Source organism: Ranitomeya imitator, chromosome 7 (assembly GCF_032444005.1).
Source record: "Ranitomeya imitator isolate aRanImi1 chromosome 7, aRanImi1.pri, whole genome shotgun sequence".
Lineage (NCBI taxonomy): Eukaryota > Metazoa > Chordata > Amphibia > Anura > Dendrobatidae > Ranitomeya > Ranitomeya imitator.
The window spans coordinates 99475572-99496900 of NC_091288.1; the positions used below are offsets into that span (position 1 = coordinate 99475572).

At 43.1% G+C, this 21329-nt stretch overlaps 1 protein-coding gene across 5 annotated transcripts in view; it reads left to right on the forward strand.

Moving 5' to 3' along the window:
* The window catches only part of ADAM23 (ADAM metallopeptidase domain 23), a 401035-nt gene that overhangs the window by 147826 nt on the left and 231880 nt on the right, over positions 1-21329 (forward strand). For all 5 annotated transcript variants that reach the window (XR_011314664.1, XM_069733684.1, XM_069733681.1 and 2 more), the window contains exon 6: positions 10893-10956. Coding sequence is in view for 4 of the 5 variants with exons in the window: in XM_069733684.1 (XP_069589785.1) it covers positions 10893-10956 (64 nt within the window). In the remaining variant the exon portion in view is untranslated. The remainder of the gene's footprint in view (positions 1-10892; positions 10957-21329) is intronic.

Genomic DNA, 21329 nt, shown 5'->3' on the forward strand with positions numbered 1-21329 from the left:
TGCTGATGTGACAGCTCTGGGAGATCGTTGTGGGACACTTGTTATTAAATGGATTGCATCGAAACAGGGAGTATACTGGTGGTTTATTATTTTATTTTTTTTACAGGTGATGGAGGACGTTGCGGATTAGCTGTATGGAGAGTATGTACTGTATATGTGTGTATGTGTTTTTTTTTTTATTTTACAGTTGAACACAGTAGCCGGATGAAGGGACTACTGTCCCATCATCGGCTAGCTGTCACTGTAGCAGGCATAGCCGGATGGGACTAGTAGTCCCATCGGACGATGCCTGCCTACATACAGACCCGCACACACACAGCCCCGCAGATACACACAGACACCCGCACACAGACATGCACATCTTCTCCACTCACACATACTCTCCGCCCACACACTCTTCCTCCTCCTGAACTGCAGCATTTCTCGCACGCAACTCCACAGCAAAACCGCAGATCTTTTTAAACCTCCGATTTTGCTGCAGATTTGCCTGACTCAATGGAAGTCAATGAGTGCAGAAACGCTGCAGATCCGCAAGATTAATTGACATGCTTTTCTGCAGCATGTGCACTCCAATTCTCAATTTCCCATTGAATAACATTGGTAGTGCACTACACTCTGGATTTGGTGTAATTCCGCGTATCCGAAAACGCTGCGGAAACGCATCAAAATCCACAACGTGTGCACATAGCCTACATTTATCAGTTACATACAGTATGTTATATATTCTATACTATAGGCCAGACTCCCGGCCCCGTCCTGGCTGAAGCCCACTGCACATTGTAAGATCTCATAACCATCCTATGACATACAATAAGTTCCATCTTGGACCTGGACGTAAGTCCTGGCCAATAGTGAAGAAGCCGGATATGCTGTGTGCTCGACAAGAGAAAGAAGAAGACCATATGGTGAGCAGCGGAGCAGCCGGAGCATTCAGCGATATTAGTTGTTTTTTTTCCTAATTCTGTACAACTTACATACAGTACATTATGCACAAAACTATAGAAGGTAATTAGTTCATAATCCGTGAACTGCCTGTACTCAGGAGAGCAGGAGAAAGAGAATAACTTTTCATTTTGACCTGGTGACAGCATTCATTGATTTCTAAAGGACAGTCTTAAAGAAGCACCCCTTCTCCCATAAAAGTTTTTATCCTCTTACTGTATTGGAATCATCATATTCTACAGCATTTTGCTCATTTTGCCTTTCTACCCAGTTAATTTTTCTCTTTTCTCTGCTCTATGTAGAAACAAGAAGTCTCATTATCTTGCATGACATATTCCTGACCCATCTGCTCTGCTCTCCCCCTGCCAGGGACTTTTGCAGTGACTATGACTCATGCAGGGAAAATTGACCTCTTGTTTCTACATAGAGCTAAGAAAGATTCAGCTCCTCATTTTTTAATCACGTAAGGTCATAAACCTAATGGAAAATAGAAGAATTAGCTGAGTAGAAAGGCAAAATGAGCAATTGTAAGTACACAGTGCTATATAATATGATAACTGCAATATATTAAGAGGATAAAAACTTGGATGGGAGAAGGAGTGTTTCTTTAATTCCAGTACCAAGAATAGCAATACCTCTTAGTGCTGTGTGGGAAATCAGCCTGCACAGAACTATTAGTACCATGTTGCATATAAAATTAAAACCAAATTATTGAATCATTTACAGAAACCAATGTAATACTAAAATGATGAATAAGATCATAAACAGCCCTAAATAAACAGAGTCATTGATGGAATCATCCAGCTGTTAGAAAGCCGAAGCTGTTACTGTGAACTGACCTCAGACTTCAGGCTCATAAATTATTAACACAGTGATGTGTCTCTGTGCTTGTGAGGCAGGGAATGCAGCTTTAAGAGCACTCTTCCCTTGCCACCCATGCTAGAAATGGCATTTTGCTAGTCTTACAACTTCAATGTCCCTAGACACATTTAATAATGTAGCCTTCATTCTCAAGGACAGTAAAGAATAGTGACTTCCAGCTGAATGCATCAATTGCCGTATGATACATATTAAACTGACACTGCTTAGTACTTGGCTTCTTTCCTCTAAGGAAAACTAGTAAAACACAAGATAGCAATAATTGTATTTATGCAAATCAAATATTGCAGACGTTTCTCCATACCTTATATTTGTTTCAAAGATGGAGATCACTCTGGCAATTATGTGCATTTGTGAATGTTTGTGTGAATTGGCAAGGTATCAAAATTAGTGATGAGCGCATGTGCTGGGATGAGATGTTATGGGAGCATGCTCAGGTGCTAACCGAGAGTCTTCGTCGTGCTCCAATAATATGTTCAAATCCTTGCGGCTGCATGTTTCACGGCTGTTCAACAGCCGCAACACATTCAGGTACTGTCTGTTTGTTCGATAGCCGCAACACATGCAGGGATTTCCTGTTTGTTCGACAGCCGCAACACTTTCAGGGATTGCCTGTTTGTTCAACAGCCGCAACACATTCAGGTATTGCCTGTTTGTTTGACAGCCGCAACAATCTGTGTTCGATAGCAGCAACACATGCGGGGATTTCCTGTTTGTTCAACAGCCGCAACACATTCAGGTATTGCCTGTTTGTTCGACAGCCGCAACGCATGCAGAGATTTCCTGTTTGTTCAACAGCTGCAACACATGCAGGGATTTCCTGTTTGTTCAACAGCCGCAACACATTCAGGTATTGCCAGTTTGTTCGACAGCCGCAACACATGCAGGGATTTCCTGTTTGTTCAACAGCCGCAACACATTCAGGTATTGCCTGTTTGTTCGACAGCCGCAACGCATGCAGAGATTTTCTGTTTGTTCGACAGCTGCAACACTTTCAAGGATTGCATGTTTGTTCAACAGCCGCAACACATTCAGGTATTGTCTGTTTGTTCGATAGCCGCAACACATGCAGGGATTTCCTGTTTGTTCGACAGCCGCAACACTTTCAGGGATTGCCTGTTTGTTCGACAGCCGCAACACATTCAGGTATTGCCTGTTTGTTCGACAGCCGCAACGCATGCAGAGATTTCCTGTTTGTTTGACAGCTGCAACACTTTCAGGGATTTCCTGTTTGTTCGACAGCCGCAACACATTCAAGTATTGCCTGTTTGTTCTACAGCCGCAACACATGCAGGGATTTCCTGTTTGTTCGATAGCTGCAACACATGCAGGGATTTCAGACCAAGAAAGAAAAGCAGCAGCACTCACCAATCTTCAGTGCAGGTACTTCTTTATTACATAAATCTTCACGGCATAGGGGTGTATGTACAGAGAAATGTGATAGCTTGAACGACGGCCGTTTCGCGCCGGTCTGGCACTTCAACGGGTTCAGTGGGTGAGCTGACGTGACGCCTGAAATAGTGTGCACAATCAGTGCTCCTCCCCGCAGCCTCACTCAGCCCACCCGCGGTACATGACTTGTTAAAAACAATTAACAACAATAGTAAACAATCAAACATGGTAAATATGAGCAATAAAAATCTTCTATGCAGCGATCGGTGCCCAGATACTAGCAGGCATAGTGAATCTACTTAATCACGCTGAGTTTAACTATTTGGTCGGGATGAGTCTACACTCAACTGAGCCTGATCGCTCCTCTTACAATATAACTTAAACGAGATCACTCTAGTGGGGCATTTATACCCTGCGATCCATCCAACAAGTCTTTGTGCACACATTTTATCGCACATAAATTTTTTTGCTTACCAGGCTCTTCATCAGCAACATTTACATAGTGGAGACCGTTCATATATAAATCGAAGGGGACAAAATGCCATACCAATAGCGAATTCATAAGAAAATAGACATGTCAACCTTGTCATTTAGACCTGCGGGGCCCATGGCTCCTGTTCGCATTATCCAAATCGCTTCCCGTCTTAATAACACGTTGTGAAGATCACCTCCTCTTTTTGACAATTTAACCCTTTCCACACCAGCGAATGACATCGCTCCGGGATTCTCTCCATGTACTTCCCGTATATGGTTAATAAGCCTTGGTACTCGCTTACCTGTTGTTATAGACCTAAAATGTTCCCTAAAACGCACATATAAATGTCTGATTGTTTTGCCTATGTAGTATCGTCCACACGGACAAAATACAACATAGACAACGTAATCTGTTTGACACGTTAAATTGCCTCACTTTGTGTGTGACTGGTCCTATATTTAGAATCCTATCAGTGATGTGATGTTTGCAATAGGTGCAGTGTCCACACCGATAATTCCCTATTGGGGCACTGCGCTCCAACCAATTGCCAGTCCTATGCTCCGTTATACGGGTCTGTACCAGTATATCTCAAAACCTGGTGCTTCGTCTATTCGAGATTAGAGGGCCTCTAGCTACTACCCCAGCTAGATCCCTATCTCTATCCAGTAAATGCCAATTTTTCCTAATGGCCGCTCTTATGTGTTGGTCCATGGGGCCGTACTGAAAGCAGAATGTAAATCTTTTCTCTTTTGAAGCATGTGTACGGTGTATAGCACAAAGACTTGTTGGATGGATCGCAGGGTATAAATGCCCCACTAGAGTGATCTCGTTTAACAACCTGTTATTAAGACGGAAAGTGATTTGGATAATGCGAACAGGAGCCATGGGCCCCGCAGGTCTAAATGACAAGGTTGACATGTCTATTTTTATTTTCTTATGAATTCGCTATTGGTATGGCATTTTGTCCCCTTCGATTTATATATGAACGGTCTCCACTATGTAAATGTTGCTGATGAAGAGCCTGGTAAGCAAAAAAATTTATGTGCGATAAAATGTGTGCACAAAGATTTGTTGGATGGATCGCAGGGTATAAATGCCCCACTAGAGTGATCTCGTTTAAGTTATATTATAAGAGGAGCGGTCAGGCTCAGTTGAGTGGGTACTCATCCCGACCAAATAGTTAAACTCAGCGTGATTAAGTAGATTCACTATGCCTGCTAGTATCTGGGCAGTGATTGCTGCATAGAAGATTTTTATTGCTCATATTTATCATGTTTAGTTGTTTACTATTGTTTTTAATTGTTTTTAACAAGTCATGTACCGCGGGTGGGCTGAGTGAGGCTGCGGGGAGGAGCACTGATTGCGCACACTACTTCAGGCGTCACGTCCGCTCACCCACTGAACCCGTTGAAGCGCCAGACCGGCGCGAAACGGCCGTCGTTCAAGTTATCACATTCCTCTGTACATACACCCCCGTGCCGTGAAGATTTATGTAATAAAGAAATACCTGCACTGAAGATTGGTGAGTGCTGCCGCTTTTCTTTCTTGGTCTGATTGTTGCTGGCATTTTTTCACTGGTTCAAGCACCCGATATCAGCGGGCCAGCTGGAGCAGATTAGCTGGAGTGTTCACAGCGTGCAATTTCGGTGGTGCGGTCAGCTTTTTTCTACGTTTTGTTTACATGCAGGGATTTCCTGTTTGTTTAACAGCCGCAACACATTCAGGTATTGCCTGTTTGTTCGACAGCCGCAACGCATGCAGAGATTTCCTGTTTGTTTGACAGCTGCAACACTTTCAGAGATTGCCTGTTTGTTCGACAGCTGCAACTCATGCAGGTATTGCATTTTTGTTAGGAATTCCTCCATCTTTTGTGGCTGTCAAACAGTCACGAGACATGCATCCACGGGAAATTGAACATATTTTTCGAGCACGCCGAAGAATCTCGGTTAGCACCTGAGCATGCTCAGATAACACCTTATCCCAGCACGTTCACTCATCACTAATCAAAATCCTGTGCTTAAAAAATCCTAAAATTTAAAATCAATCCTTTCAGAACTGCAATAATCATTATCACCCTTCTTCATTTATTTATGTGTGTATTACTCATTATTTATTTAGTAGCGACATATTCCACAGTGTCGTACAGCAATCTCACACGCATCAACCTTTTGTTCCTCTGTCGGGTTACAGTCTTATTTCCCGGTAAATGTTTCTGTTGCATGTCGATATGGGGCCATTGACAAAAAAATATATATATAATTTTTCTGGTTTAGGAGGCATTAAATGAGTGATGAAATGTCTAAAATGGTAGGAAATCAAGAACTGAAATGTACCACATGTAAACATCTAATAAAGTGTACACCGCTGTAGTACGGCATAGGTGCTAGTCATTTTTAGAAGCATTAGGGCAGTGGTCCTGAACTAGTGGCTCGCAAATCCCTGATGTGTGGCTCCGGGCACTCTGCTCGAACAAGTGCAACTCTCAACTGTATCAGCATTCACAGCGTGCATTAATTTAATTGCTGAGAGGGTGCTCAGAGAGCATTATTACTTGTAAAGGGGACAGTCAGGGACAGTATTACTTTAGATTACTTTATACAGGACACTTGGGCCATTCCAACATTCATTTGAGAGATTATTACTTTAATAAGGTATTATAAGGAATAACTCAATACATTATTGCTTTATAAGGGGCCGCTTGTCCTAATACTAGGAACAGTATTACTTTATAACAGGGAATACATGGGGCATTATTATTATTTTATATGAGAGCATTAGGGGTACTATTACTTTATAAGGGAGCACTTGGGGAATTACAACGTTCAAAGGTGCATACTTGGAGTTTGTAAGATTGTGTTTGCCTAGAATATGGCTTGCAATCTTTTCTCAAAGCTGAATGTGGCTCTCAAGGTAAGACTAGTTAGCGACTCCTACATTGGAGTATGTTCATATGGCTGATTTGTTGCAGAAATTTTCATGCATAAAAATCTTTGCCATACATATGAAAACAGTTGTCAAAATTACTGTCATTGTGAACAGTTAAGCAAGTTGAAGATAAAATGATCTTTAAAAGAGATAAATTTAAAGATGACTCCTTTCCTTCATATTTTCATATATATTGTGATTTTTTACTTAAAAATTAGAAAAAGGAAAATAGGCTGGTGCAAAAGTTTGGGCACCCTGCATGTTTAGTACCTAGTAGCACCCACTTTTGCAAGTATCATAGCTTGTAAAGGCTTCTTGTAGCCAGTCAAGAGTCTTTCAATTCTTGTTTGAGGGATTTTCATCCATTCTTCCAGTTCTATGAGATTCCTGGGTCGTCTTACATGCACTGCTATTTTGAGGTCCAACCAGAGATTTTCAGTGATGTTCAGATCAGCGGACTGTGAGGGCCATTGTAAAACCTTCAGCTTCTGCCTTTTGACGTAGTCTATTGGGGTTTTTGACATGTGTTTAATATCATTATCCATTTGTACAAGTCATCCTCTTTTCAGCTTCAGATTTTTACAGATGATGTTATGTTTGCATCAAGAATTACTTGAAATGTAATTAAATCCATTCTTCCCTCTACACGTGAAATGTTCCCTGTGCCATTGGCTGCAACACAACCTCAAAGCATGATTTATTCATCCTTATGGTTGTTGAGATGTTCTTTTCCTGAAATTTTGTGCTCTTTTTTTTTCTCCGCACATACATTTGATTATTGTGCCAAAGAGTTCTATTTTAACTTCATCGGTCCACAGGACTTGTTTCCAAACTGCATCAGGCTTGTTTAGATGTTCTTTTGCATACTTCTGATGCTGAATTTTATGGTGAGGATGCAGGAGAGGTTTTTTTCTGATGACTTTTCCATGAGGGCCACATTTGTGCAAGTGTCTCTGAACAGTAGAGCAATGTACCACAATTCCAGAGTCTGCTAAATATTTCTGAAGGGTTTTTTTTGCATTCAAGCAGGGCTTTTGATTTGCCTCTCTAGCAATCATATGAACAGTTCTCACTGAAATTTAGCTTTTTTTCCCAGACCTTATCTTGACCTCCACTGTTTCTGTTAACTGCCATTTCTAAATTACATTTTGAACTGAGGAAAGGTAACCTTGAAAACACTTTGCTATCGTATACCCTTCTCCTTCTTTGTGGGCCTCCACCATTTTAATTTTCATAGCGCTGGGCAGCTGCGAAGGAGAACCCATAGATGCTGCTTTTTTGTCACAAGGTTAGAGGAGGCTGGGGTTTTAAAAAGTTGGGACATTTTCATCACCTGGCCTTTCATAATGATGATGATGATGAACAACCCATAACCCTAACAGGCTAATTGAGGTTTTAAACCTTGGTCAAAGTTATCTGTGCACAGAAATTTCCAAGCCTGCTCAAAGTTTTGCATCGGCACATTTTCCTAATTGTTATTTTTAAAATTTAAGAAATGACAGTATATTTTTCTTTTGTCTAAAATACAAAGCAAATATGTCATCTTTAACTTTAGGCCTTTTAGAGATCATTTAAAGGGAACCTGTCACCCCGTTTTTTGAGATTGAGCTATAAATACTGTTAAATAGGGCCTGCGCTGTGTGTTCCTATAGTGTATGTAGTGTACCCCGATTCCCCATGTATGCTGAGAAATAACTTACCAAAGTCGCCGTTTTCGCCTGTCAATCAGGCTGGTCAGGTCGGGAGGGCGTGGTGACATCGCTGGTTCTTCCTCAGCTTTACGTTGGTGGCGTAGTGGCGTAGTGGTGAAGACACAGCGCACGATCTGCGCTGTCATCCCTTTCGTCGGTGGGGGCGGCCATCTTCCTGGGGCCGCGCGTGCGCAGATCGAGTGCTCTGCTGCACGGGGCTTCAGGAAAATGGCCGCGGGATGCCGCGCGTGCGCATTAGAGATCGCGGCGGCCATTTTCCCAAAGCCGAGATGCAAACTCGGCTTTGGGAAAATGGCCGCCGCGATCTCTAATGCGCACGCGCGGCATCCCGCGGCCATTTTCCTGAAGCCCCGTGCAGCAGAGCACTCGATCTGCGCACGCGCGGCCCCAGGAAGATGGCCGCCCCCACCGACGAAAGGGATGACAGCGCAGATCGCGCGCTGTGTCTTCACCACTACGCCACTACGCCACCAACGTAAAGCTGAGGAAGAACCAGCGATGTCACCACGCCCTCCCGACCTGACCAGCCTGATTGACAGGCGAAAACGGCGACTTTGGTAAGTTATTTCTCAGCATACATGGGGAATCGGGGTACACTACATACACTATAGGAACACACAGCGCAGGCCCTATTTAACAGTATTTATAGCTCAATCTCAAAAAACGGGGGTGACAGGTTCCCTTTAATCTTCAACCTGCTAAACTGTTCAAAATTACAGTTATTTGGTGCCCAAACTTTTACATGCAACTGTTTTTTTTGTTTCTATAGTAGGTTAGTTCAAATGTGTAGGATAGTCACATAAATATCTGCAACAAATAGCTTATATTTCATGTACACCCATCCAGGGCTGTGGAGTCAGTAGGCCAAACCTCCAACTCTGACTCAATTTCCCTAACTCTGACTCCCCTGCATGGCCTCACTACTGAGCATGCCCCTAAAGTGCAGCACAGATTCATCTCAACTAAAAGCCGAGATCAGGAATGGAACAGACGTTCATAGGACATTTCATAACTTTTCCAAATTCCTATGAAACAACTTACAGCACAAACTGCATTATACTACTGTACCCAATTTATTATATATTTTAGGGGTCAGAGTCGGTCTATTTTATACCTACTCCACAATCTTGCACCCATCCCGAAACCTGCCTTCACGCACACAGCATTTTCTAGCCAGATTATTTGTTTAAGGTTATAACAGACTTTTAAGACTATCTACAAACATTTTGATATTGTTAGTTTTTTTGTGCTTTGTGGTGTTTTTATTTCAAATTGTAGCATACTCTGGTTATAGTGTTTTTTGTGCCATTTTTACATGGGCCTCAAAAAATGTTTAAATGTTACAAAATAACAAAACACCACTATAAATAAATGTAAAAATGTTATAAAATGGTTAAACTGTTTTTTTTTTTTTTGCAAACGTTTAGAAATGCTAATATATATCTGTATGAGAACGTTACTTTCTATGTCAATGAAATAAAAATAACTAATTTAAAGGGGTTGTTCAGGACTTCCATATTTGCTTGCTGGGTCGATGTGATATTGATAAGGATCCGACACATACTGCTTTCACACCAAGGGAATGAAATGTAAACTAAAATACTTGGAAACACCAATAAACAATGTACGGAGCTAAGTGTTGCACTCCATATATTCGCACCTGTCAGAGCAGATACCAGCTGATTGGTGAAGGCCTCTGATGTTGGATACATCATCAATATGTAATTTCAAGGCAACCACTTTAAAGGGAACCTGTCACCTGAATTTGGCGGGACAGGTTTGCGGTCATATGGGCGGGGTTTTCGGGTGTTTGATTCAAGATTGCCTTGCGCAGGCGTGTACTACGGAGAACACAGCATGACCTTCAACCCAATATTGCGGCCAGCATGCAGCCAGCGGGTAAGGAAAGGGTGAATCAAACACCCGAACACCCCGCCCATATGACCACAAACCTGTCCCGCCAAATTCAGGTGACAGGTTCCCTTTAAGCTCAAACTGCTCAGCTAGTTTTTTGTAGCGTATTAGATTTTAAAATGCCATCTAAAACTCTTTTACTGGTGTTTTTTCACATATATTTAAAAGGGTTGTCCAGGTTTCAGCTTAAAGTCTTCAGTCACTCTGTGATTTGCAGTCTTTTGAATCCTCACAGCATGAACCGAACAGAAGCTGGTGGTTACATGACTACAAGTATGCAATTTGGATTCTTCCGGCCACTTTCCAACTAGACGTGGACGGCTTCAGTTTAGTCACTCGTACTGAGCGAAGTCACGCACATCTAGTCGGCAGGTGATTACATGTATGTAAATCACGTACTTGCGGTGACGTGACAGCCTATTCCGAGCACTAGAGAATCCTAACAGTGTGCACTGCACACACTGTGAGGATTCAAAAGTCTGCAGTCACATAAGGTGACTGCAAACTTTAACCTTAAGCCAAGAGTCTATGAATAAAATGGCTGAATATAAGCCATAACTTTTGTATACTGTGTTCTGACCCCATAATGATGGGATACCTATTTGATCTAGTTGACATAGTGCCATCTATTTAACAATATGTTTCTTTTCTAGTGGAATGTTTGATGATGGTTCTCACACCTACACCATACATCCGTTGGACATAACTCACAGTTCTGTAAGTATACCATATCAACCACTGATTAATTTGCAAAGCACATGAAATGCTGCCACCATGTACACAGAACACCAGTGTATAATAAATGTTATTTTAAATATGAATGTATAAAAAAATGTAAATATATGATTCACCAGATTTTGTGATACACTGTGCTTGATGAAGAGACTTCAGTAGTCTGGAAAGCTGCTATTTGTTACCATCTTTTCAGTTAGCCATTAAAATTTAAGTAATGTGTCTGTAGAATTGGGCTCTAATTATTTTGTAAAGTTGACATTTTAAATATGGTCTCCAACATGTCTTTCATTTTTTATATAAAAAAAAGGATCTTTGGTCAAAAGGTTCTTACCTCTTTTTAGTGTAATTCTCTATTTTGCGTGTAGTCATTTTTCTGGAAAAGAAAAACAATAGTGTCATTCACCAGGAATAATATGTGTCCCCGCTAGTCAGAAGTACAATTTTTCAAAATACCCTCAAAACATTTGTTTGCGAGCAGATTAGCTTATCATTCGGTAACATGTATTTACCCAGAGCATTACAATCTGGAGCAGTATGGATGAGGTAAAGGATTAGAGGAGCAAAAAAATGGTGATTGGGGGAGACATTTTTGCTCCCGAATTTTACCAGCTAGGGCAATTTGACTAGTTAGGTCAGACTGGGAAGGATATTAAGTGCTCTTCCTTTTACCTCGGCTAAATCCAGTTAATGGCGAGATGATGAAAGTAGAGGGGTCACTTCAAAGAGCTGCTGACCACTATAACAGCGCTGTTCCATTGAGAGACTAGAAGTTATGTGCACCCACAGCCTTATACTTACTGACCACACTGGAAAACCAACTCTGGGGATTTGCTTTCACTGTGATTGCTCTCCTTTTTATTCAAATCAGAATGAATTCCCTTCTAAAATATGACATTCTGATGTTCCAAATCACTATTACATTCTTGACCACGGTAAGTATACTAGATGCATCATGAACCATGGCAGTTGCTCTTAGTTGTTTTTTTTTCCTTTCAGGAAATATAGGCCTTTATTAATAGCTGAAATTAACTGGCTTGCAGTGTTAAGGTAGCGAAACATTGGAAGATAAAGCTATCATCTTGGCACCACCAACCTAACACTGTTTCTATACTACATAGAAGACATTGCCAACATTTACTAAAGTATTGCAGTGTATTAAGTGGTCACAGTTTTGAATCCTCTAAGGAGATTTAAAATACGTATATATGAAATATAGTTCAGAAAAAATTAAAGTGTATTCCCATCTCCAAGATACTCTCCCTGTATATAGTAGGCGTAATATTAATAATATTAGCAAATACCTCCAAATAGAAATGTAGTATAGTTCTTCTGATTCGCTATGTCATTTACTTCATTTTGGGCTTTGTAGTAGCTTAGGTATCCATGGTTATGACCACTCATATAGTGACAATTAATTACACAGCTCTTAGTTGTCGTAACCATGAATACCTTAGCTACTGTAATTCCCTGCACATGGGGTAAGTGACATAGCAAATCTGAAGAACTATACTAAATTTGTAATTTGAGGTATTTGCTAATATTATTAAAATTACAACTACTACATATTAGGATAGGATCTTGAAGACGGGAATACCCCTTTAAGGTTTTCTTGTTTAAATTCTTTAAAGTTAAATCACGCCCTCTCCAGTTCAACACCACTGTCCCCCTCTCCTGAATAAAAACAGAGATATTTCTTTTTTTCTGCACCAGTAATGATCAGTTCTTGGAATTATAACCTATTTTGTACTGTACATGGTATGCCCAATAAACCCTTATGCAATCAACAGAGAATGGCCACATTGTCTATTTTCTAAGTTTTTAAAGTCAACCAGTCGTCATAAAAATGCCATCCAATCTGCAGGCACCATGTTATAGAGCGGGGGAAGCTGGGCAGCCTGATATGTAGTTTTGTGAGACTAGATTCAGTATAACCTGTGATTTAATCATTACAAGGTTTAATTGATGAAAACACTGGTTAGGGCTCATTCCCACTTGCGATGAAATCGGACGAATGCAATCCAATTAAAAAGCGGATTGCATTCGGACCAATGTTATATTTATCATTGTCTGTTCATCTGCAATTTTTTCTATTCGCCACGACAGCACCCACTAGAGAGAGGGGATCCGCCTCTAGAAACAGGAAACCTACAGATAAAAGGGGCAGCCCCTCCTCACTCCTCAGTTGGTTTCCTGTTCCTAGATGGGAACCTACAGAGAAGACTCTCTGAAGACTTAAAACTGAAGAGGAACACCCGCCTGGATTGCCGCCTGTATGACTGCTGAGCGGCAGGGGCTCCAGAGCGGGTAACAGTCGGGGGAATGATCTTGCTGGCTACCCCTTCCTCTGGTCACATTAGGACGGATTCCTTGGGTTTCAACAGTCTCCCTGCTGGGACACTGTTGCACGGTCCACCGCGCGGCAGAGGCACAAGGCCGGTAAGTGGCGGCAATATCGGTTGCAGTGTTTCTGCAGGAGCTTACCCCCTCGGTAGTGGTATCTTCCAGCCGCGCCATACTCGGAGGGACAGAATGGATGCGCGCATATGCGCGATAGCAGTAACGTTCCGGAAGTTGTTGAGGATGGCGTTTCCAGCTTTGGACGCCATGTTTGCTGTGGCGGTGGGGTCCGATGTATCCCGGCTGCAATGTCTTTTCCCCCTTGGGTAAAAAAAAAAAAAAGAGAGAAATGAAGGGGTGTGTTTGGTATATGGATGCCTCCACTATATAAAGCATGTCAGCATACTGTACGCCCACTGGAGTGGTTAATATTACCAGTTGGTGATACTAGGAGAAAAGGTAGTGGACACTCAAAAGTGAGTGATTCCACTGAGGAATCAGGGAAGAACAGAGGATCAACCCGTTCTACACCCCAGCCCAGCCAAACAACCCTACAGCCGGTATATGATCATAAATCCGGGTGAGTTTAAATAAAGCTTCATTGAGGCTTATAGTAGCCTCTTCTGTTTCTATTTTTATACGCCAAAAAGACTGGTAAAACTAAACATAGGCAGTGTGCGTTATGTGCTGAATCCCTGCCTAACTCCTATACAAAAAGATTATGTCAGAGTTGTATATGTAATACCTTACAACAGGAGGGATCGGTCAAGATGGACGATATTCGTCTTATGATCCGTGAGGAGCTACAGTCCTTAAGTGGTGGCCATTCTATGAATATAGAGAGGAGAGGCAAAAGAGCACCCTCACCTAGCGCAGACACGTCTGCAGAAAGTGGGGAAATTGATTCCGATGTCTCACAGGCTTCGGGTTCCTCAGAGAAAGAGGACTATGTGTGTTTTCCTACTGACGGTGTTAATAATTTGTTAAAATTTGTAAGAAACACAATGGGTTTATTAGAATCCAAAGAACCTCAGACACCGCAAAAGGTTATATTTGCGGGTCTCTCCCAGCGAAAAGGTCATGTATTTCCTGTAATTCAGACCATTAAGGACCTTGTTAAAAGGGAATAGAATAAGCAGGGACAGAAGGGGTTTGTACCCATATCTTGTAAAAGGCGTTACCCTTTTGAAGAAGAAGACATGGCCACCTGGGCTAAGGTGCCTAAAGTAGATACGGCGGTAGCTGGGGGGCTCTGGTGAGGGTTCGGTGACCCCTCCTCAAGGGGGGGGGTACTGTTGTGAATTCTGTGGCCAAGCTCCCTCCTGTGGTCGAGAGTGGTACTTCGGCTGGTTCTGTCTATGAGCTTCCTTTGGTGGATGAGAGTGGTACTGCGGCTTCTGAGTTTCCTTCCTCAGGTGATGAGGTTAAGTCATTAAGTGCTGCTCTATTTAACTCCACCTGGTGCTTTGATCCTGGCCTCCAGTCAATGTTCTAGTATTGGTCTTGCTTCCTCCTGGATCGTTCCTGTGGCCTGTCTATCCTGCATAATCTAAGTTTTGCTTGTGTTATTTTTGTTTGCTATTTTTTCTGTCCAGCTTGCTATATTGGTTTTTCTTGCTTGCTGGAAGCTCTGAGACGCAGAGGGAGCACCTCCATACCGTTAGTCGGTGCGGAGGGTCTTTTTGCCCCTCTGCGTGGTTGTTTGTAGTTTTTTGTGTTGACCGCAAAGCTATCTTTCCTATCCTCGGTCTATTCAGTAAGTCGGGCCTCACTTTGCTAAATCTATTTCATCTCTGTGTTTGTATTTTCATCTTTACTCACAGTCATTATATGTGGGGGGCTGCCTTTTCCTTTGGGGAATTTCTCTGAGGCAAGGTAGGCTTATTTTTCTATCTTCAGGGCTAGTTAGTTTCTCAGGCTGTGCCGAGTTGCATAGGGAGCGTTAGGCGCAATCCACGGCTACCTCTAGTGTGGTGTGATAGGATTAGGGATTGCGGTCAGCAGAGTTCCCACGTCTCAGAGCTCGTCCTATGTTTTTGGTAATTGTCAGGTCACTTTGTGTGCTCTGAACTTCAATGTCCATTGTGGTTCTGAATTACCTGTTCATAACAGGTAGCCTCCACATCTCGCCGCTCCTCCTAGCTGTAGAGGACGCAGGAACTCTATCTGATCCAATGGATAGGAAATCAGATGTGCTCCTAAAGAGGTCCTGGGAAGCTTGTATCACTGCATTCAAGCCAGCGATTTTGGCCACGTGCACTGGCAGGTCTATGCTGGTTTGGCTAGACCAGCTGGATCAGAATATTAAGAATGGTATGTCTACAGAAAAATTGCGTACCTCTATTCCCTTGATTAAGGGTGCTGCGGCCTTTCTATCAGATGCCTGTTAGGAGTCGAGTTTCCTCTGCTGCACAGGGGGAATCTCGATCCCTGTCTGCTGCGGTCTCCCATTCGGTACCGGCCGCAGTGGGGCCTGCTCAGCGGAGGCGTCGCTCCCAGCGTCTTGCTGGGACTGATTCTGTGCAAAGGGTTACTGTTGCCTTTTCTGGCTCTCCTGTTGTACCCTGCACTGATCTGCGGCGAGCGGGCTTCTCTGGGACTAAGTCCTTATTTGCACACACTGAGCATGCCCAGGGCAAGATCTCCCGTTGGAGATCGAGGGTCACATGCTCAGGTACTGCAGCACATTCCATTGGTCCTCCAGGAAGGTCCTGAAAGGGCAAAACTTCAGTAGCAGCTTCCTGTGCTGCAACTATATAAACTGCGCATGACCGCACGGCCATGCGCTAGTATTGTCTTGATAATATGTGTGTGTGTTGTGAGTGAAAGTCGCTCTTTAAAATACCCTCCCTATTGGATGACTGTTCGCGGAAGGTGTATGTTTGCTATCTAGCGCCCGACTTATCCAACAGCACGTTACACACATAACAGCGTCTAGTTGCTGTGACCGCCTGTACGGCGCCGTGCGCTTCCTCTGCGCTTTCCTTACCCAAGTCTGGGTGGTTAGTGGCCTCCGTCAGTGCGGCACTGCATGCACTCTCGTGCCTTTATATACTTTTTTAATAGTTTCCTTACACACCCAGTTGCGGTGTTGTGCCAGCAAGTGGTCTAATCGGACTTCAATCCTGGTTTGGGGTTGTGTTCGCTGACTTCTTGCTCGTGCTCTATGTGCGGTACCGCGGTCCTGTGACACAACAGGATCGCTTCCTTCACGCAGGGTGAAGTTAACCCATGCGTGTATACTTATAGTACCGCCATATAGTCCGTCTTACTAGCAGCAGGACCGCGCTTAGTAACCCGATGTTTACCCTGGTTACAAGCGTAAAACTAAAAAAAAACAAACAGCACATACTTACATTCTGGTGTCCGTCAGGTCCCTTGCCGTCTGCTTCCCGCACTGTGACTGCCGGCTGTATAGTGAAAGTGAAAGCACAGCCGCTGTGCTCTGCTTTCACTTTATGGCCGGCAGTCACAGTGCGGGAAGCAGACGGCAAGGGTCCTGACGGACACCAGAATGTAAGTATGTGCTGTTTGTTTTTTTTTAGTTTTACGCTTGTAACCAGGGTAAACATCGGGTTACTAAGCGCGGTCCTGCGCTTAGTTACCCGATGTTTACCCTGGTTACCCAGGGACCTCGGCATTGTTGGTCGCTGGAGAGCGGTCTGTGTGACAGCTCCCCAGCGACCACACTACGATTTACCTACGATCACGGCCAGGTCGTATCGCTGGTCGTGATCGTAGGTAAATCGTATAGTGTGACGGTACCCTTAGCCAAACAGGTGTTAATAGAGGTTCCTTAATCTCAAATAGGGAAGGGTTTTTACTCCCCCTTGTTTCTGATTACCAAACCTGATGAATCCTTCAGGACTATAATAAATTTTAAAAAATTAAACACCCTTTTAAGATACAAGACATTTAAGATGGAGTTTATACATTCAGCTTGGATCTTAAAGATGCTTATTATCATCTTCCTATACACCAGTCACACCAGAAATTCCTCAGGGTGGCGGTAGTAATGAACGGCCAGATTTGTCATCTGAAGTTTAGAGCAATGCCCTTTGGGTTGTCTATGGCTCCAAGAGTTTTTACCAAGCTATTAGTAGAGGTGATGCCCTATCTACAGGTAAAGGATACACTAGATATTCCGTACCTAGATGACCTACTAATAGTAGGGAGATCCCCCCTTCAGTGTGAACAGAGGTTGGAGGAAGTTGTTGTTTCTCTGCAAAAACTTGTCTGGATTATCAATTGGGAGAAATCCAGACTCCAGCCGGTAACATGTCAAAAGTTTCTGGGACTTCTTCTAAACTCAGTAAGCCAGAAATGTTTGCTTCCTGAGGATAAGAAGACATCCATAATTAATAAGGTGAGCCTAGCGATTGAGAAGCGTAGTATGTCAGTAAGAAGTGCCATGTCCTTACTAGGATCATTAACTTGATGTATTCCTGCGGTACAATGGGCACAGTTTCATACTTGACAACTGCAGAGATTCGTATTAGAAGAGGACATTAGAAAACAGGGACATTTAGATCGGACAATATCTCTAACATTAGATGTAGTTCACTCCCTTACATGGTGGTTGGACAGAAAAAAAATCTCGGTTGGAGTTCTTTGGGTAATAACTCCTTCAAACAAAGTGACCACAGACGCTAGTCCAGGGGGCTGGGGTGCACATTTTCAGTAGCAGATGGTTCAGGGTCTTTGGTCTACAGCAGAATCTAGCGACTCTTCCAATGTAAAAGAATTAAAAGCAATATATTATGCCATACTCCACTTTCTTCCGCAGCTGCGGGGCTCCCATACAAGGATCTTTTCCGACAACACCACCTCGGTAGCCTACCTAAACCATCAGGGAGGTACGCGGTCAGACACTCTCATGAACGTTACATCAGACATCATGAATCTAGCCGAAAATCATCTGTTGTCCCTATCAGCAGTACATATCAGAGGTATAGACAATCTTTGTGCTGATTTTCTCAGCCGCCACACCCTTCATCAAGGAGAATGAACGTTCAACAGACGAGTCTTCAGACTGATAACTGCCCGATGGGGAGTACCTCAGATAGACTTATTTTCAACAAGGTCCAACCGACAGGTCAGAATATTCACCTCATTGTGCAGACAGGACAATCCAGACATATTCTATGCCCTACAGGTTCCGTGGACATTCAGTCTGTGTTATGCCTTTCCCCCATGGAATCTTCTTCCCATAGTTATCAGAAAAATAAGGGAAGAAGGGGCAAGAGTGTTGTTGATATCTCCATTTTGGCCCAAAAGGCCATGGTTTTCATGGCTCAAGGCAATGTCGATTACCGACCCTTGGATTCTTCCTCAGACCAAAGACCTACTGTCTCAGGGGCCCTTCTTCCATCCTCAGGTAAAGGGTATGAACTTGACAGTTTGGAATTTGAGAGGCAGTTATTGAATCTTAGAGGATTCTCTAAAGGGTTGATAGATACCCTCATGAAAAGTAGAAAGCCATCCACTACAAATGCCAGAGTCTGGAGAAACATTCTCGAGTTTCACACAGCGCAGTTTTCTTCTGAAATATCCATATTTCCAATAGTAGAGTTTCTGCAGAAGGGACTTGAGTTAGGTCTCTGTGCAAGCACTCTAAAAGTTCAAATTTCAGCTCTAGGAGCTCTCTTCAATTATGTTATTGCAGGCAATAGGTGGATATCCCATTTTATGTCAGCATGTGAACGGTCAAAACTGATCCATATACCACAGGTCCCACAATGGGATCTAAGTTTGGTCCTGGACTCATTAACAGAGAGCCCTTTCGAGCCTCTTCATACAACATCATGGAAACATATCTCATTAAAGACAGTACTGTTAGTAGCGTTGGTGTCTGCTAGGAGGGTGAGCCAAGCCTTGTCAATAGACCCTCCGTTTTTATCAGTAACACCTGACAGAATAATTTTAAAGATGGACCCGTCCTATCCTCCCAAAGTTGCTACTAAGTTTCATAGATCCCAAGAGATCTTCCTGCCTACTTTTTATGAAGACCACTCAACTCCAGAAGAGGAGAAACTTCATGCCCTAGATGTTAAGAGGACTGTTCTGGCCTACTTCGAAAGGACCAGGGACTGGAGAAAGAGTAGGGCTCTCTTTGTGTCTTTCCAGGGTAAAAAGTAAAGCTCCAGAGTCACAAAGAATACGGTATCACGCTGGATTAGAGATGCCATAATCCTGGCATATAAGGCTAAAGGAAGAGCTCCACCACCACATGTGAGTGCACACTCTACAAGGGCTTTGTCGGTTTCCTGGGCGGAGAAGGCAGACTTTGAGTTTTCAATGCAAAATTGACAGGAATTGAGATGGGACGCCATGTTGCGTTTGGAGAGCCACTGATGTGCCTAAACATTGAAACCCCCACAAGTGACTCCATTTTGGAAAGTAGACCCCCTAAGGAACTTATCTAGATGTGTGGTGAGCACTTTGACCCATTAAGTGATTCACAGAAGTTTATAATGCAGAGCCGTAAAAATAAAAAATCATATTTTTTCGCAAACATGATCTTTTCGCCCCCAATTTTTTATTTTCCCAAGGTAAGAGAAGAAATTGGACCCCAAAAGTTGTTGTACAATTTGTCCTGAGTACGCTGATACCCCATATGTGGGGGAAACCACTGTTTGGGCGCATGGGAGAGCTCGGAAGGGAAGGAGCGCCGTTTGACTTTTCAATGCAAAATTGACAGGAATTGAGATGGGATGCCATGTTACGTTTGGAGAGCCACTCATGTGCCTAAATATTTATCCCCCCCACAAGTGACACCATTTTGGAAAATAGACCCCCTAAGGAACTCATATAGATGTGTTGTGGGAGTTTTGAACCCCCAAGTGTTTCACTACAGTTTATAACGCAGGGCCGTGAAAATAATAATTTTTTTTTCCCACAAAAATTATTTTTTAGCCCCCAGTTTTGTATTTTTCCAAGGGTAACAGTTGAAATTGGACCCCAAAAGTTGTTGTCCAATTTGTCCTGCGTATGCTGATACCCCATTTGTGGGGGGGGGGGGGGAAACAATGTTTGAGCGCATGGCAGAGCTTGGAAGGGAAGGAGCGCCATTTGGAATGCAGACTTAGATGGATTGGTCTGCAGGCATCACATTGCGTTTGCAGAGCCCCTAATGTACCTAAACAAAAGAAACCCCCCACAAGTGACCCCATATTGGAAACTTGACCCCCCAAAGAACTTATCTAGATGTGTTGTGAGAACTTTGAACCCCCAAGTGTTTCACTACAGCTTATAACGCAGAGCCGTGAAAATAAAAAATCTTTTTTTTTCCCAAAAAAATATTTTTTAGCCCCCAGTTTTGTATTTTTCCAAGGGTAACAGGAGAAATTGGACCCCAAAAGTTGTCCAATTTGTCCTGAGTATGCTGATACTCCATTTGTGGGGGGGGGGGACTATCGTTTGAGCGCATGGCAGAGCTCGGAAGGGAAGAAGTGCCATTTGGAATGCTGACTTAGATGGACTGGTCAGCAGGTGGCACGCTGCATTTGCAGAGCCTCTGATGTAACTAAACAGTAGAAACCCCCCACAAGTGACCCATATTGGAAAGTAGACCCAATGAACTTATTCAGATGTGTTGTGAGAACTTTGAACCCCCAAGTGTTTCACTACAGTTGATAACGCAGAGCCGTGAAAATAAAAAATCTTTTTTTCCCACAAAAATTATTTTTTAACCTCCAGTTTTGTATTTTCCCAAGGGTAACAGGAGAAATTGGACCCCAAAAGTTGTTGTCCAATGTGTCCTGAGTACGCGGATACTCCATATGTTGGGGTAAACCCCTGTTTGGGCGCACGGGAGAGCTCGGAAGGGAAGGAGCACTGTTTTACTTTTTCAACGCAGAATTGGCTGGAATTGAGATCGGACGCCATGTCGTGTTTGGAGAGCCCCTGATGTGCCTAAACAGTGAAAACCCCCCAATTATAACTGAAACCCTAATCCAAACACACCCCTAACCCCAATCCCAATGGTAACCCTAACCACACTCCTAACCGTGACACAC